Source organism: Dunckerocampus dactyliophorus, chromosome 7 (assembly GCF_027744805.1).
Source record: "Dunckerocampus dactyliophorus isolate RoL2022-P2 chromosome 7, RoL_Ddac_1.1, whole genome shotgun sequence".
NCBI lineage: Eukaryota > Metazoa > Chordata > Actinopteri > Syngnathiformes > Syngnathidae > Dunckerocampus > Dunckerocampus dactyliophorus.
The window spans coordinates 22170961-22186964 of record NC_072825.1 but is presented as its reverse complement, the minus strand read 5'-3'; the positions used below and the strand labels follow the sequence as shown (position 1 = coordinate 22186964).

Sequence of the window (16004 nt, the reverse complement as noted above, 5' to 3'; positions counted from 1 at the left end):
TAAGGCGTTTTTTTTTTTTTTTTGGAGACATTACAAGATTAAGGCCACATTGCAGGGGTGTCCAAAGTGCGGCCCAGGGGCCATTTGCTCCCAGTGACTTTTTTTTTATTGGCCCACGGCACATTCTCAAAAATATAATGAGGCAAAGTAAATTAATTTTAGTAGCATAAAGTTGATAATTCAAAGATAGACATTTTTTAAAGTGATAATATTATGAAAAGCTCAAAAAAGCAGCAAGTACAGGCGTCATTTTTTTGAGAATTAGGTTGCGTAAAAAGTCAAAATGTTACGGAAATAAAGTCACAATTCCGATAAGAAAGTTGAAATAATAAAAACAGCAGTAATTAAAAAGACCTTGTAATGTTACATGAATAAAGTCAAAATATTATTTTTTGACAGGGGTGGAGCTATGGGGGCAATGGCCAACCAATGGCCACCCCCACAGCTGGGGGACAATTTTGACAGACAATAATAATATATCGGTTATCGGCAAAAAAGCCAATATCGGACATCCCTACAAAAAAAGTCATACTGTAACAAATAAACCCAAAGAATAATGTCATTTCAGTAGCATAGAGATGAAATATTAAATAAAAAATGTTTTTTTAAAAGTTGTAATATTATCAGAAACAAACAAAACAAAATGAAGTTGTTATTCTTGGAAAATTAGGTGGGAAAAAGTTCTAATATTATAGGAATGAAGTCATAATGTTCTGAGAAGAAAATTTACAAAGATTATTTAAAATGACATATTTTGAAAATTTAAAAAAAAAGGAGCCAAGATTGACGTTCTTTTTTTTTTTTTTTTTGGTTTATTTGACAGGGACAGTGTACATTAATTAGCATTGCTGCAAATGCACCAGAATTAGCCAAAAGGCTATTTTTCATCTGTTGTCCCCGGACAGATGTTAAAAATTGTCTCCCTAAAACAGTAAAAGAACAACGCAAATATAAAATATTAGTAAAAAATAGATGCAACTACACAAAGCCTGTTAAAAGATACAGTGTACATACAAAATTGACCACAGTGCAAACATTGGATAAAATGACCACCAAGTTTTCAGAAACACTTAAAACACCAAAATACTTAAAGTCAATGGAGACACAAGTGACAGCACAGTTGGGGTAACATGAAAAAAACAATATTGTACTAATTACTATTACTATTCGTCTGTGTAGGCTCTCAGTCGTACAGGAGTTGTCCATCGAGGAAAAGGCTTCTTGAGACGTCATCTGTACTTCTGTGAAGAAGGTGTCGGACGTTTCGCTCCTCATCCGAAGAGCTTCGTCAGCGAACTAATAAGTGCTGGTAGCTTAGGCCTTAAATACAATAAGAGTGGGCGGAATTGGTGTGCCAACACCCTCCTACTATTGGTTCCTTACACTAAGCCTGGGCGGAGTAGTGGTATAATCCTATCCTGCTATTAACACCTCCGATAAAAGGGAAGTGTCGCTCCCTGAATTGGGTATGAACGACTCTGATACTGGCTCGTTAGCATCTATTGTTCTGGCTCGGCCCTGGCTTCACCTCATTTGCAAGACTAAGAGCTGTGGGTTTTGGTCTCAGTAACCTGCTGAACACAGGGTCCAAATTAAACCTCAAACCACCATTCCGATTCAATGATGGGTTCTGTTTGACAAAAATAGCTTCCTTTACTCCTCTTTCAAACCATCTGTTTTCTTTGGCCAAAATCTTTACCTCGCTGTCCTCAAAAAAGTGATTGGTTGCTTTAAGGTGTAGATTTACTGCTGATTGAGGACCACTAGAATTGTCCCTGAGATGTTGATAAAGCCTTTTTTGGAGCATTTGCTTGGTTTCCCAAATGTAGTGCTCTTTGCATTCCTCATCTTTACAGTGGATGGAATAGACCACATTGCTCTGTTTCTGGTTTGGAGCCTTGTCTTTAGGATGCACTAATTTTTGTCTCAGGGTATTTACTGGTTTGAAATAGGTAGAAATTTTGTGTTGCCATGAGATCCTCTGGAGTTTTTTGGAGACCCCCGCTACATAAGGGACTACCACTCCTCTCCTTTTTGCTTCTGTGGGCTTTTGGGTTTCTTTCCCTACTTTCTCCTTTTGACATTTGTTAAAAGCCCACCGCGGGTACCCACAGGTTGAGAGCGCTCTCTGGACATGTTGTGTCTCCTTTTTCTTTCCTTCAGCACTAGTTGGTATTATGGTATAATAATATACCAACTAGCACTAGTTGGTATAATGTACCAACTAGTGCTGAAGGAAAGAAAACGGAGAAACAACATGTCCAGAGAGCGCTCTCAACCTGTGGGTACCCGCGGTGGGCTTTTAACAAATGCCAAAAGAAGAGAGTAGGGAAAGAAACCCAAAAGCCCACAGAAGCAAAAAGGAGAGGAGTGGTAGTCCCTTATGTAGCGGGGGTCTCCGAAAAACTCCAGAGGATCTTATGGCAACACAAAATTCCTACCTATTTCAAACCAGTAAATACCCTGAGACAAAAATTAGTGCATCCTAAAGACAAGGCTCCAAACCAGAAACAGAGCAATGTGGTCTATTCCATCCACTGTAAAGATGAGGAATGCAAAGAGCACTACATTTGGGAAACCAAGCAAATGCTCCAAAAAAAGGCTTTATCAACATCGCAGGGACAATTCTAGTGGTCCTCAATCAGCAGTAAATCTACACCTTAAAGCAGCCAATCACTTTTTTGAGGACAGCGAGGTAAAGATTTTGGCCAAAGAAAACAGATGGTTTGAAAGAGGAGTAAAGGAAGCTATTTTTGTCAAACAACAGAACCCATCATTGAATCGGAATGGTGGTTTGAGGTTTAATTTGGACCCTGTGTTCAGCAGGTTACTGAGACCAAAACCCACAGCTCTTAGTCTTGCAAATGAGGTGAAGCCAGGGCCGAGCCAGAACAATAGATGCTAACGAGCCAGTATCAGAGTCGTTCATACCCAATTCAGGGAGCGACACTTCCCTTTTATCTGAGGTGTTAATAGCAGGATAGGATTATACCACTACTCCGCCCAGGCTTAGTGTAAGGAACCAATAGGAGGAGGGTGTTGGCACACCAATTCCGCCCACTCTTAGTGTATTTAAGGCCTAAGCTACCAGCACTTATTAGTTCGCTGACGAAGCTCTTCGGATGAGGAGCGAAACGTCCGACACCTTCTTCACAGAAGTACAGATGACGTCTCAAGAAGCCTTTTCCTCGATACTATTACTATTACTATTAATATTAGTACTAGTGATTACATGTACGATGTGTTATGAACCGTTTTTTGGGATATTTTTTCAAATAAAGTGTATGAACTCTACACAGTTCTATAATGTTCTGGGGGAGAGAGTTCCGCTCCTGTGCAGCTGTGACTGAAAAGGCTCTCTGACTCAAAGCGCTTTTCTGTAGAGCAGGGGTTGTCCAAAGTGCGGCACGGGGGCCATTTGCGGCCCACGACTGCTTTTTTATTGGCCCTCAGCACATTCTAAAAATACAATTAAACAATAAAATTTCAAAAAACAACAGCAGAAATGGAAAAAAACAGTAATTTTACAAGAATAAAGACAAAATATTAAGGGAGTAAAGTCTTTGTATTAACAAAAAAAAAAAATGTTGAAATATTATAGGAAAAAAAAGTCATATAAGAAACGAACCAAACAAAGAATTAAGTTGAAATTTTAAGAAAATTAATTTGGGCAAATGCTATAGTGTTACGATCATGAAGTTAAATTACTATGAGAATAAGTCATAATAGTATGAGGAAAAAAATGCACAAGTAAAACGTTAATATTTGTAAAAAAAAAAAACAAAAAAAAACAGCCAAAAAGTAATGTAAGGAGAAACAGTCCATAATAATAATACGCTTTGTCACTGCTAAACTCAATACTTATATTTTATATGTGTAAATATATATACACATTAAATATTTTGTTTGGGTTGGTTTAAAAAAAATTGTAAAAGCGGCCCTTCAGTATGTGGCCCTTAGCGGAAATAGTTTGGACACACCTGCCGTAGAGGAACAATACAGTCTCCTCGGACTGCCCCTCGTGTGACTTGGTGAGAGATGTCCCGTATGTTTACAAACTGACTGAGAGAAGGCGATGACAGACCATGGATGATTTTGTATGTCAGACAAAAGTTTGAATACTTGATTACATTGCGCCCACTTAAAGGTGATGTTTTTGTAAGATAGTGCACTGATGATATCTTCATGGTTTTTATCCAGTATTTTGATTGTCCTTCATAGTAATAATACACTTTTTCACCCATATCACAAAACTGCCGCTTGGATCATTTCGTTTTTCAATATGTGGCCCTCAGTGGAAAAAGTTTGGACACCCCTGCTACATTGTAATAGAAATTAAGAATGTAGATTATAATATATTTATATATAAAAACAAAGTAATGCATTCACCCATTATGCATCTGTCAATTATAATGAGTGTAGTATAACTTGACAAGATGCTTTACATTGCTCAGCTTTAAGCAGGTGTGCTAATAAATAATTACTACTTTTTTCTGAAGGAAAAAAACAGCTTCATTTTTTTTTTCTTCAGGAAATGTGACTTTTACCCCTAAAATAAACAACTTTTTCTCTTGTAAAGATGCCTTTTTTCTTGTAAGTCTTTTCAATGTGGCAATAATACCTGATGATTTTTAAAACTGTCCCTTAAAGTTGCAAGTAGCCAATCATTTGTGTGAATATTAGCAAGTATGAACATGTTGTTATTGTTTCCCACTGCGGCAATAGTATGTCCTCTGCCACCGCTTCCTCTTCACATTTTTTGTGCGCACAACACAGTTGAGGTTTTATTTCAATCCCATTCCAACTTAGTGTGTTTGTAACATTACTGGAGATCTCAACAGGGACCAACAGTATCTCCTTTCTCATGTTGTTCTTAGATTTTGTGTGGAGCCCACACAACAGCAATAACATAGAATAACAGGTATTATTTAGTCTTACTTTGTCGTATAGTGCATTGATTTCACCCCACTTTATATGGTATATCTCCAAGATGTGTTTTAACATGCAGTACAAGTCAAAACCTCTGCAACGAGTCACTGGTCTCCAGGCTGTGGTGTTTCATGTGCTGTAGTTCACTGGTGGGTTATTTTCACATTCTCTCTGCTTTAAAGATAATATTCATGTCTTGATTAATTAATGTGGAGTCTCTATCCTTCACTTCATTTATTATTCAGCTGAATCATTCATTTGTACTATAAGAACAAAAAATTACCAGTATCATTTCAGTTAAGTGGCTACAGACTGTGCAAGATGAAAATGACCCGGATGATGTTTTATTAAACAGTACAACCGAGCTTGATAATGACGAGGAGGAAAAAACATGTGATTTTTACAAATAGAATTATCAATCAGAAACTGCTTCCTCATGAAAAATGGAAAATACTGTAGCCTCAGCTTCTACTTTTAGCATAATGCAGTATTATGACAATAATAAATAAAAAAAACACATGGAATACGGTAGATACTAAGTATGACTTATTCATGAAGCACACAAGTTACTCGTAAAATGCAATATTGCAGTTGTAATTTGAACAGGGGATTTTACCCTCGGCAGTCAGTAGATAATGACAAATTATTAAATCAAGTTAAATCTACACAATGAAATAACTCAAATGAATAGAAAAATAACAATATGCTAGGCTTATTGAGCCTATTACTCTGAACCTAAACTATATAGACCATGTACACAAGTCTATATTGTCAATACAAATAGCAACAGCAAAAGCTGATATTGGGGATTTAATATTTTAATACAAAGTACAACCCCCCTCTAGCAAAATTAACTGTATTTTTTTTTTGTTAAATTGTAAGTGATTTAGTGCATTAATTTCACCCCACTGTAAAGTTTATGTTGCTATACCGACCCCTGCTGGACACTTAACTGTACAACATTAACTGCTTGCCTGTACGGTACAAGCTAATTTGGCATATACTGTACACATATAAAAGATGAATGTGGAATAATGTGAGACGCAAGGCCCTATATCTCCACAAGCATTAGGACTCAAATGAAGAAGAAGAATCAGTCCTGAGGCTCATTTGGGCTCATTCATTTGAAGATGGAGCTGTAACTTCTCTGTCCTCTTTGCCTTGAAACACTTGAACAAGGCTATGACGGGTATGGCGATGCTGGGGATCCCTGCCAGGATGAAGATGATCACATAGATCCAAGGTGGATAGGACTTCTCCTCCAGGGTTGGGAATTTCTCCTGAAAAGAAACGGCACAATGTTTATTATTAGCGAATAACTGGCTGGTGTACCAGAGCAATATGATATCGGTGATCATACCGATGCAGGATCCCAGGCTTTGTAGAAGAGCTTTTCAGAAACTTTAGTGATGAAGTAAAAGATTAAGATGAAGATCATGATGAGTGGACTGATGACTCTCCATGTTGCCTGCCAGAACATGTTGGGTTTGTGTCCGATCATGAACTCGATGTCATCGTTGAACCTGGGCACACAAACATTGATGGCAAGTGGGACACTTTGTATACTACCTGCATGTATATATTATATAATGCTATTACTGTTCACTTTTCAAAATAGGGCTACCCTTACAGTGTATTTCGTGCTTAAAAATGACTTTTTATGTAATACAGTAGAACGTTGGTTGAGTCATCGATCCATTCCAGAAGATCCGAAGGAACAATTTTTCCCATGAGAAATAATGTAAATACAATTAGTCTGTTCCAGAAAGTCAAAAATGTTAACACAAAACACATTTTTATAATTTTGCAATTATGGTTTTACAGAAAACAATTCAAAATGCATATAAATGACAAATGAAAGGGATAACATTCACACTTCATTGCAGACGTTCCCACAGACACGATGTGGCAGTGAGATCAGCACTTTCCTCTTCAACACCACCTTCCTGTTTTGCCATGAGTTATTTTTTACCTCAACTCTCTGCTTTTCTTTTGATCACGGGTGCAAAATAACCCAAAATGGAGCCAAAGAAAGTTTGAAGTGTCAGCATTTAGATTTTTAAAGAAAGGTGAGAAACACTGTGAAATTCAAGAAATAACAAAACATGAAGGTGGTGTCCGTGTTGATCTTGCTGCCGCATCGTGCCGATGAAGGTAAATGTAGCCTTAAATGTTCATTTATTCCATTCTTTTGTCCGTTATATGCATTTAGAATAGTTTTTTGCATGTAAAACTATAGTTGATGTGAAACGGAGAGGGGGTAGGATTAAATAAGATTTGCTTCTAGTGATGGAAATTTCAGCTCTTTGTAGAGAGACGGTTTTTTGAATCGGCTCACTAAAAAGAGCCAGCCCTTGAGGTTCCCAAGTGGATCCTCAGATTTTTTTGTTGTTTAAAATTAATTTATTACCAAATTATGTGTATTGTGTAAAATGAATTACCATAGTAAAATAACATTATTTAAAAAAAAACATGTTTATTAATTAAATAGATTTATTTAAACCTCAGTGAAGAGCTACAAAACTATATTATCATATAATGTTATATTATAAAAACAAAGACCCATCTCAATAGACAAATTAGGTCAAAATAGGTCAAATCTCTTCATGCAAATTTCTCAGAAACGATTGGGCACTAAGAGAATCAAAGCGTGTTTAACCCCGCCCCTCCCCTGCTCAGTGTGGACACAGCGATGCTGCCACACATCTTTACCAATGACATTCGCCTTTAACAGAAATAAAGACAAGGAAAAAAACAAATCGGCTTCCAATTGGCTCCCAACGACGCAAACCGGCTCCTGTCGTTCATTTCAAAGAGCCGGCTCTTAGACCCGGTACTATTTGCGTCTTCCTACTCCTTTTTGGACATGTGTAACTGTGAATTGTAACGTGATGTATTCCAATGTAACACGTATGCATGTTCAAATTAATGAAACCATTACCATTACCATAATTTAAAAACTATTTTAAAAAAGTATTTTTATAGACTTGTGGTGTAACTGTGGCAAAGAGCTACAGAGTCAACCACTGATTACGTCTTAAACAGGCGACAGCGCTGACTTTCGGTTCCTGTTTTCATGTATTAGCAAGCTAATAGGATGCTAACAAGGACGTTTTGAGATAAAAATACATTAACAACATTTGGACTCGCGCAGTGTATTAATAACACGACAAGATGTGCACCATATTGTACGCAAACCGGAAAATGTACGCAAACAGAGGCGTCATTTTGGCGTGAGTATTTGGTAGTAAGCACTGCAGTAGAAAGTAAAAAAAAAAAAAAAAAACTTACTGTAAAACTACATTTTCTAAAATATATTTTGTAAAACCAATATTGCCCACTGCTTTAAAATCTCATCCAAAAAAGCCCACAGACATGTCTAATTTTAGAACTTTAGATGACGAAAAGCATTTTCACATGGCATGTTCTGTGGTGTTGTTCAATTTTTCATGCAAATTTAGTAGGATTTAGACCAAAAAATCACAATGAGTAGAAAACTGACATATTGCTTGGTGTTCTGTAGGGGGAAAACAACTGAAATAAAGAAAAATGTAATAAATACACCTAATGTCTAGCCTCACCTTTTAAATGATTGGCAAATATAGTGTTTACCTTACCTGTCTAGCCCGAACCTTCATATTACTTTTAAATGTAATATTGCCATTTAGTAGGATTTTTAGTAATAGTAATAAATATTTCATATTTCTTGGCTGATGTGAAAAAGCATATTTAAAAAAATTGTTTTATTAACATAAATTTGACTTTTCATTACAAAAAGACTTATTTGTATTATGTCCACTGACCAGTCCTCGCACAAATTTAGTAGGATTTTGTACCAAAACAGTGCATGCAATCAGTCAAAAATTGAGAGTACATTAATATCACCTGTCTATTCCGTATATGTAAACCACAGAGACCATCTCACAGAATCCAACTACCAGCAGTGGTATGGATCCTCCATAGGTGTCAAAGAGTGAAAGCCAATAGTTCCCGGAGCCTTGGACAAAGATCAGGCCCACCAGGCAGCACAGCAAACATGTCACACCTTGAAGGAAGCACAAAATATTTACAACATATTTACCATACATTCATCAGAGTGCAAAAACTCTATGTAGATGCAAACACTTACCGGTGACAGCCTCTTTGGGCCACTTCTTGGGAAAAACCTTGAGGTCCTGCAGCGGAACCATAACTCCCTCAATGTTCCCAAACATAGACGACAGTCCCAGGCTAAAGAGCATGATGAAGAATAGGACCGCCCACAGGGGGGAGAAGGGCATCTTGGTGATGGACTCAGTGAATACAATGAATGCCAAACCGGTTCCTTCAACTCCCTAAAAAAAAACAGACACCACGTAACAGCAAGGCCACGTCAATGAAGGCCTTATGTTGGAATACAGTAGAGCCTTCAAGTAGAAGCTGGTTGCTAGTTTCATTGTAGGAAATATATAACTACTCCGTTCTAGGGTCCAACCATCATAAAACCTTCATAAAGCTCCTGTCACGCTAAGCACAAATCAGCATGACTCAAGCAAAACCAGCCAAAATGAAAAAGTGAAGGTGAAGCATCATAAGGAATAGTAGCTGGGTTGCAGTGATGGAGTTAAGCTTGGCTCCTTTTTTCCTTGGCGGCATGACGTGATGTGCAGGCGGTCGGTTGTGGAGCTTGGCACCTTTTTTCCTTGGCGGCATGACATGATGTGCCGGCGGCCGGTGGTGGAGTTGAGCACCTCTTTTCAGCACCTCTGTACTTTTCACTTGGTGGCTGTTGGCTCCTTTTTTCCTTGGCGTATGAAATGATGTGAATAAGGCGACACTTCATAGTGACGTTTCAGTGGCAGCTGCCTGTGTTTTTTTTTTTTCGTGCGACCAGAATGTTTGTTATACTGTTGGAATACTCTAAGAGTATTTCGAATACCTTTTGAGTGTACTTAGAATAACTTTCGAATGCCGTTTGATATTTTTTCACATCGAATCCACCTCGAAAGTTTTTGGCAAGCTCAAAACATTCTGGCCGGCCACAAGAATGGAACCTAATATTTGGAACGCGCTCAGAATTCTTAGAACGCACTTCGAATATCCAGGAATAAACCGGGAATTTTCATTACAACAGCATTCTGGCTCATTCCAGCTCTAGTGTGGCTCGGGTATAATGTTTTAACATTCTTAACTGTCGTACAAGTGTAAAAATAAGTTAACCGCTGTTAATATTAGAAATATTGAATTAGTCAGTCTATGAAGAGAAAAACAATCCAAATTCACATTACAGAGTGTCACGCAAGTGTAAAAATAAGTTCAAAGCTTTTACCTGCATGAACACATGAAGCTAGAATCCTGCCGCTTGCAATTCATTCTTATTAAAACCTCTTTTTGACATTCATTTGGAATAACTTAACAAACAAAAAGCAAAACCCTTTTGTCCACATTGTTGATTTGTACACAGCAGCACTTCAAACTATAAAGTTTTGTTTGACTTTAGATTTGACTCGAAACTTTAGGTTGAATTCCAAATAGTATGACCTGAGGGGTGTTCGAGTTTACAGGTTCCACTGTGGTCTTCTAGAGAGCTAATGAATAGTTACCTCGCTGAGAAAGGTGTTTAAATCACAGCTACTCAGATCCAGCCCTTGGACAACATCTGGATACGTTGCATTGAGATGTTGTAAGGCTTCTGTATAGTTGCTGTCAGTGATGTGGCCCTCAGGAAGATCAAATGTGTTTAGTAATGCCAGGATGTTCCTGAAATGTAAAACGTATATGAATAAAATAAGCTTGTAGAGAAGAGTGTATGAGAAGATGTGAGAATGTGATGTACCCAGCAAGGCAGGCGTCAAATCGCTGTGTTGCCCTGAAGCCAATGACTGTGTAGATGACGGTGGCAGCGAACACAGACGTGATGCCATTAATGATGGATATGATCACCGCGTCCTGTTCACAGTTGTTACTGGAAGCGTAGCAGCAGGTGTTACATTAAAGTGATGAATGCATGGATCAAATCGACATCCACACTTACTGCACTGAGTTGTAGCTGGAGAAGGAGATGAGGCCGCCAAAAGCCAAAGAGAAGGAGTAGAACACCTGAGCGCCTGCGTTCATCCATGTTGCAGGCTTAGCCAGCTCTGACAGCTGCACATTGGAAGCAAGTCATCAGCAACATGTCCTTATGTTTGCATTCGTTATTATTATTAGACATACGGTATAACTTGAGTACTGCAATCACAGGTTTCTTTACACATGCAACTAAATGATTTAGTCATAAAAAAAAATTCTAAAAAAGAGGGGTTATCTTATATTCCGGTCAGTATTGTATACAACCAGAGTAAATAATATAATACATTAATAATAATTTTAAAAAATACCATAAATTCCGGTGTATAGGTCAACACTTTTTTCCTAAACTTTGAACCCTGCGGCTTATACAGAGGTGCGGCTAATTCATGACTAAATTCTCATCTCATGATATCTCCTTTACTTCAGAACGATTACTAATGGTTTAAATACTGTGCTGCTTGAGAGTCAGTAAGGAAACAGCAGCTCTTTTTTAGGCTGGAGCCAATCACGAGCTATCAGTGCACCCACAAGGAGCTTGTCAACCCACTGGAAATTGCAGGAGGTCATTATATATATGACAGTATAACAACACAACAGTCTGGCTCACACAGCAACTTAACGCTCAAAAGGAACCTGACAAATATACAAACATGTAACAATATGAATTTGAAATTTAAAAAAATAACTCTTTTAAAGTTTTCCCATAATGCATTGCATTTCAGCAGCGCATTCACTGGGGCGCTGCAATGACATCAACCTCCCTCTGCGTTCTGATGAACAGAGGCAGCGTTGCAGTGCCATCCAACATTTTCCATGTTGCTTGTTCTCCAATGAACTGGCAGTAATGCGTTATGGGTAGATGTTAAAATAGCTGCTGCTTATTATTTTAAACTTGTATTGCTACTTGTAAAGTATATTTCCTAGGTACCTATTGAGTGTTAAGTTGCTGTGTGATGAGTTTAATGTTGTTTGTAAGATGACACCGTGAGTCAGACTGCTACATTGAGCAATGACCTCCTGCAATTTCCAATGTGTTTTTCAAGTTTGTTGTGAGTTTTTTCATAGCTCATGATTGGCTCGTGTCAAATAAAGAGCTGCCTGGTCCTCACGGATTCGTACGCACCACAATGTGTCATTTTATGACGTGGACACGTGCGGCTTATACACGGTTACGGCTTATATATGAAAAAAAATTGGTTTGCCTCCAATTTTTGTGGGTGCGGGTTATACATAATTTACAGTAGATGTTTTTTTTTTTTTTATTGTGTTACATTTTAAATGAAGAAACTTACATTTGGTGTGAAAAGAAACTTGAGCCCACTGAAAGATCCCTTCAGGGTCAACCCCCTGATCAGAAAGATGGTCAACACCACATAAGGAAGAGTTGAAGTCACATAGACAGCCTTCAAGATAAATAAACCCATCAGTTTTATTAGGACGGATGATAATTTGATGTGATTATAAATGTATGCAAGGTATGCTGTACCTTCCCTGTAGTCTCGATACCACGAACAATGCAGATGTATAGCACGGACCAGGCACATATGTGACATAGCAATGTCCACCACTGTATCCCACCGTCATCCACAATGTTTGCAGTTGTGTTTAAAGTCTCCCTGTACCAGAAATAGTCCACGGGGGAGCTCCTTTCACACTCAGAGACCACGCCTGTAAGCATGACATGTTTTTTTTCACCCTCATTCTTGAGGATTGTTGAGTGGTGGCACTACACTACCTGTTAGGTTGGCATTCATAGGACAGTAGCTCCAAGGCAGAGGCTCTTGAAAAGAGTTGAAGAAGTACCAAAGAATCCAAGCAATGATGGTGTTGTAGTACAGACTGATGGTTAGAGAAACACACATGGAGGCGATACCTGCAAATACAGCACGTTTCTTATTTTTTTGAATGTGGAACTTGGCGCAATCTCAAAGCGTCACTCACCAATCCCACTTAGGTAGGGATGAATGGAGGACCACACTCCCAAACTTCCTCTCCTCAAACGCTGACCGATGGCAAACTCAAGGTGCAAAAGTGGGATGCCTTCAAGGACTAGCAGGATTAAAAAGGGAATCATAAAGGCCCCTGCAAGAATGAGCAATCAGTCTTTATTTGCCTCAAAAGTTGTACAATTTGGAGTTCAAATATGCTTCAAAGGTCAAACAAAATTTCAAATAAAATTTCATATATGAAGTTTATCAAAAACGATGTCACGCAAATCTTGAGACTTCAGCTTTGTGACCATCTGAAGCAGTGATTCTTAACTAGTGGGTTGGGACCCAAAATTGGTTTGCGGAGCCGCTTTCAGTGGGTTGCGGGTTTATGCCTAGCCACAAAAAAAAAAATGTAACGCACCTCACATTCTATCCACTTACTGCGGTCCGACACACAGCTGCAGATATCTGCTGGAGAAGAGCGCTCCATAAAGAGTGGACAGCACCTCACCACTGCAGCTCACGTTATGTTGCAAATAGTTTCTTTAAATAGAAGATATTTGAAAAGTTTGAGATTTTAAAAATTGCAATTTGGGTCGCCGGTTGCTATTCAGCTGTGATGGTATGTCCCACAGCCAAGCCAGTTGAGAACCACTAATCTAAAGGATTAACTCGACAGGTATTTTTTGCTTTTTCTTTGCCCTTTTTTTTTTACAGACATATATCCTGCAATATCTACAAAACACCACTAGGTGACAGTATCGCTGTTTGAACACATCAACAGCAGTGCAATTCCCGCACCTATTTCTTCCTCACTCTCTCATGGGCATATTTCAGAATAATTTCAAATGGTGATTCATCATGATGAATGAATTTGAAAACTCTGATTGAACATTTTAATCATTTGACAGCCGTACTTTTTTGGCATTTTTTTGGATTCCAATACAGATTTGGCATTTTTATCCCAATAAAACACATGACAAATATTTAACATATTAGTCATAAAACATTACAACACTTGATTTTTACACTATGCAACCTAAATAGTTAAATAGCTATCATTAAGTGACAAAGATGTCCTCTTCAAAAAATGTTAAAATATTTTTCAATACTGAAAAATACGGTCCTATTTTAGGTCAATACAGTAATTCACTTGACATTATTTCCTAGGGAAAATGTTTTGACATTAGAACAACGTGGACATCAACCCGCGTCATGGAACTCATTATGTTGCACTTTGAAGGTTCCGTTGTACTTCCTACTATATAACGTGACACATGCATACATAAAAACAGACAGCTGATGTGGCTTGTTTTGTGATGCAACCCACCAGCGGGCCACGTGCACTTTACAAGAATGTTAGCCTTGTAGAGAATATAAACTGTCTTATCTTACAGTGAGGGTACAGTTCTTGCAGGATCAGCAGCTTACTACTTGGAAAAAGGAATTCCTACAACATATAGACTACAATACCACACCAGTGGTTCTTTTTAACAAAGAACAAATTATCTCTGCATTCTATTTTATGTATATCTACATTATCTCTAAGAAGGAAGTTTAAATGATTCGATTGGACTGAATTTATGGTTCAGTTTGTCGTAAAAGGCCATACATGGAATGTATACCATGCATTAAAAACATCATAGAGCTTAACAGTAAGTGAGAAATCATCTGAAATCTAACAACCTGGTTATAACCTGCACAATTCCATTCTAAATAGCAGCTTTTTTTTTTGTTATTGCAGCATTGGAGTCTATCGATATGGCACATTTGGATTTGTTGCGATTAGCTCACTTTTCCGTGCAAAAGAGCTCTAAATAGTGAGGGTGTCTCATGTACACAGACAGCGCCTCTGCAGGCACCCCAGAAATTTTCCATAGGATTTTTTTCTGGTGTTGTTGCTGTGGATGTAAGATTGGGCTCATTGTCGCGTCAAGGGACGATAACCCATCATCTGAAGAGTTTGAGGAGAAAAAAATTGTCTAACATTTTCTTCATTTTGTCTATAATGTGCATCGATTGCAGATATGGATCCTCCAATGTTGGGCCAAGACCTTATAGAATGCTTGACAGCCACCCCAAACCTAATATACTATTACAGAAAACACCTTAAGTGCTCCAGTTAAAGCTTTACAGCAGAGTCTCCTATAGTTGCTTGATGCGTGTCCTACAAAAGCAAATCACCTTCCAGCAATTGCCATTACCAACTGTCGCTGTAGGCAGCTTCCTAATGTTGTTTTTTTATTGACTCCGCATGATGGCAGCAGTATTTGAAGCATCCAGAGGCTTTATCTACTTCTGAAATGTACCGTATGTGTAGGGCTGTGTATTGTTGCTTACAGTTAATTCATCAGTAGTATTAATGCTGCTGGCAGTGCAGTTTCCCCCTTACCGCTCTTACAGCATTGGTTCTGATTCTACTGTGTTGTGCAATATACTTGTTAATAAATGACCATGTGCTCAACGTGAGCTACATTTTCCTTTCCACTTTCTCATGCAGTCCACATCATTATTAATGTTGAAAAATTAAATTGTGATATATATATACTGTATATAAAGAGTTTTACAAATATTGGAAATAAAACCCTCTCTCCAATTATTGTCTACTTCCAATTAACACCCCATCCTCTAAATAAACTCTAATTAGAGCATTTACTTTACATCAAGTGTACTGTTGGTCACCCACCTCCGCCATGGCTCTGACACAAATAGGGGAAGCGCCAGACATTTCCGAGTCCCACACAGAAGCCCACGCAGGTCAGCATGTACTGAGCCTTGTTGTCCCATTTGGGCCTGTCCCCGGCCTCGTCGTGCTCCAGCTTGTCCAGCTGCTTATGGGACAGTATCCTGTCATCCAGGCCCTGGTTGGGGACTCGGAGCTTCATGATCCGTCAAACACTTGCGTTATTGTGGCGGTTACACAGTAGCGCACTGTAAAGTCGTGGGATGTAAATGATGCCTCAAGCCTATATAGTGGAGCTCTGTTACAGATTGACAAAGGAGTGGTGCTAGAGAGCATCAAGATGGAGGTGTGACACCTTGTGAAGCACGACAGCAACACACCTGCATGGGATGAGTTGTTGCTCTTTGCTC

At 38.5% G+C, this 16004-nt stretch overlaps 1 protein-coding gene across 1 annotated transcript; it reads right to left on the bottom strand.

The window, feature by feature from the left end:
• Positions 1-5691: 5691 nt before the first annotated feature.
• Positions 5692-15796, bottom strand: slc6a19b (solute carrier family 6 member 19b). Its single transcript, XM_054781112.1, has 12 exons — positions 15598-15796; positions 12922-13062; positions 12716-12853; positions 12467-12648; positions 12273-12383; positions 10943-11055; positions 10745-10873; positions 10512-10668; positions 9059-9263; positions 8815-8974; positions 6290-6452; positions 5692-6209 (listed from the first exon to the last, which is right to left on the bottom strand). The coding sequence occupies exons 1-12, from the start codon at positions 15794-15796 to the stop codon at positions 6036-6038; spliced, it is 1872 nt and encodes a 623-aa protein (XP_054637087.1). The 3' UTR covers positions 5692-6035.
• Positions 15797-16004: the final 208 nt, after the last annotated feature.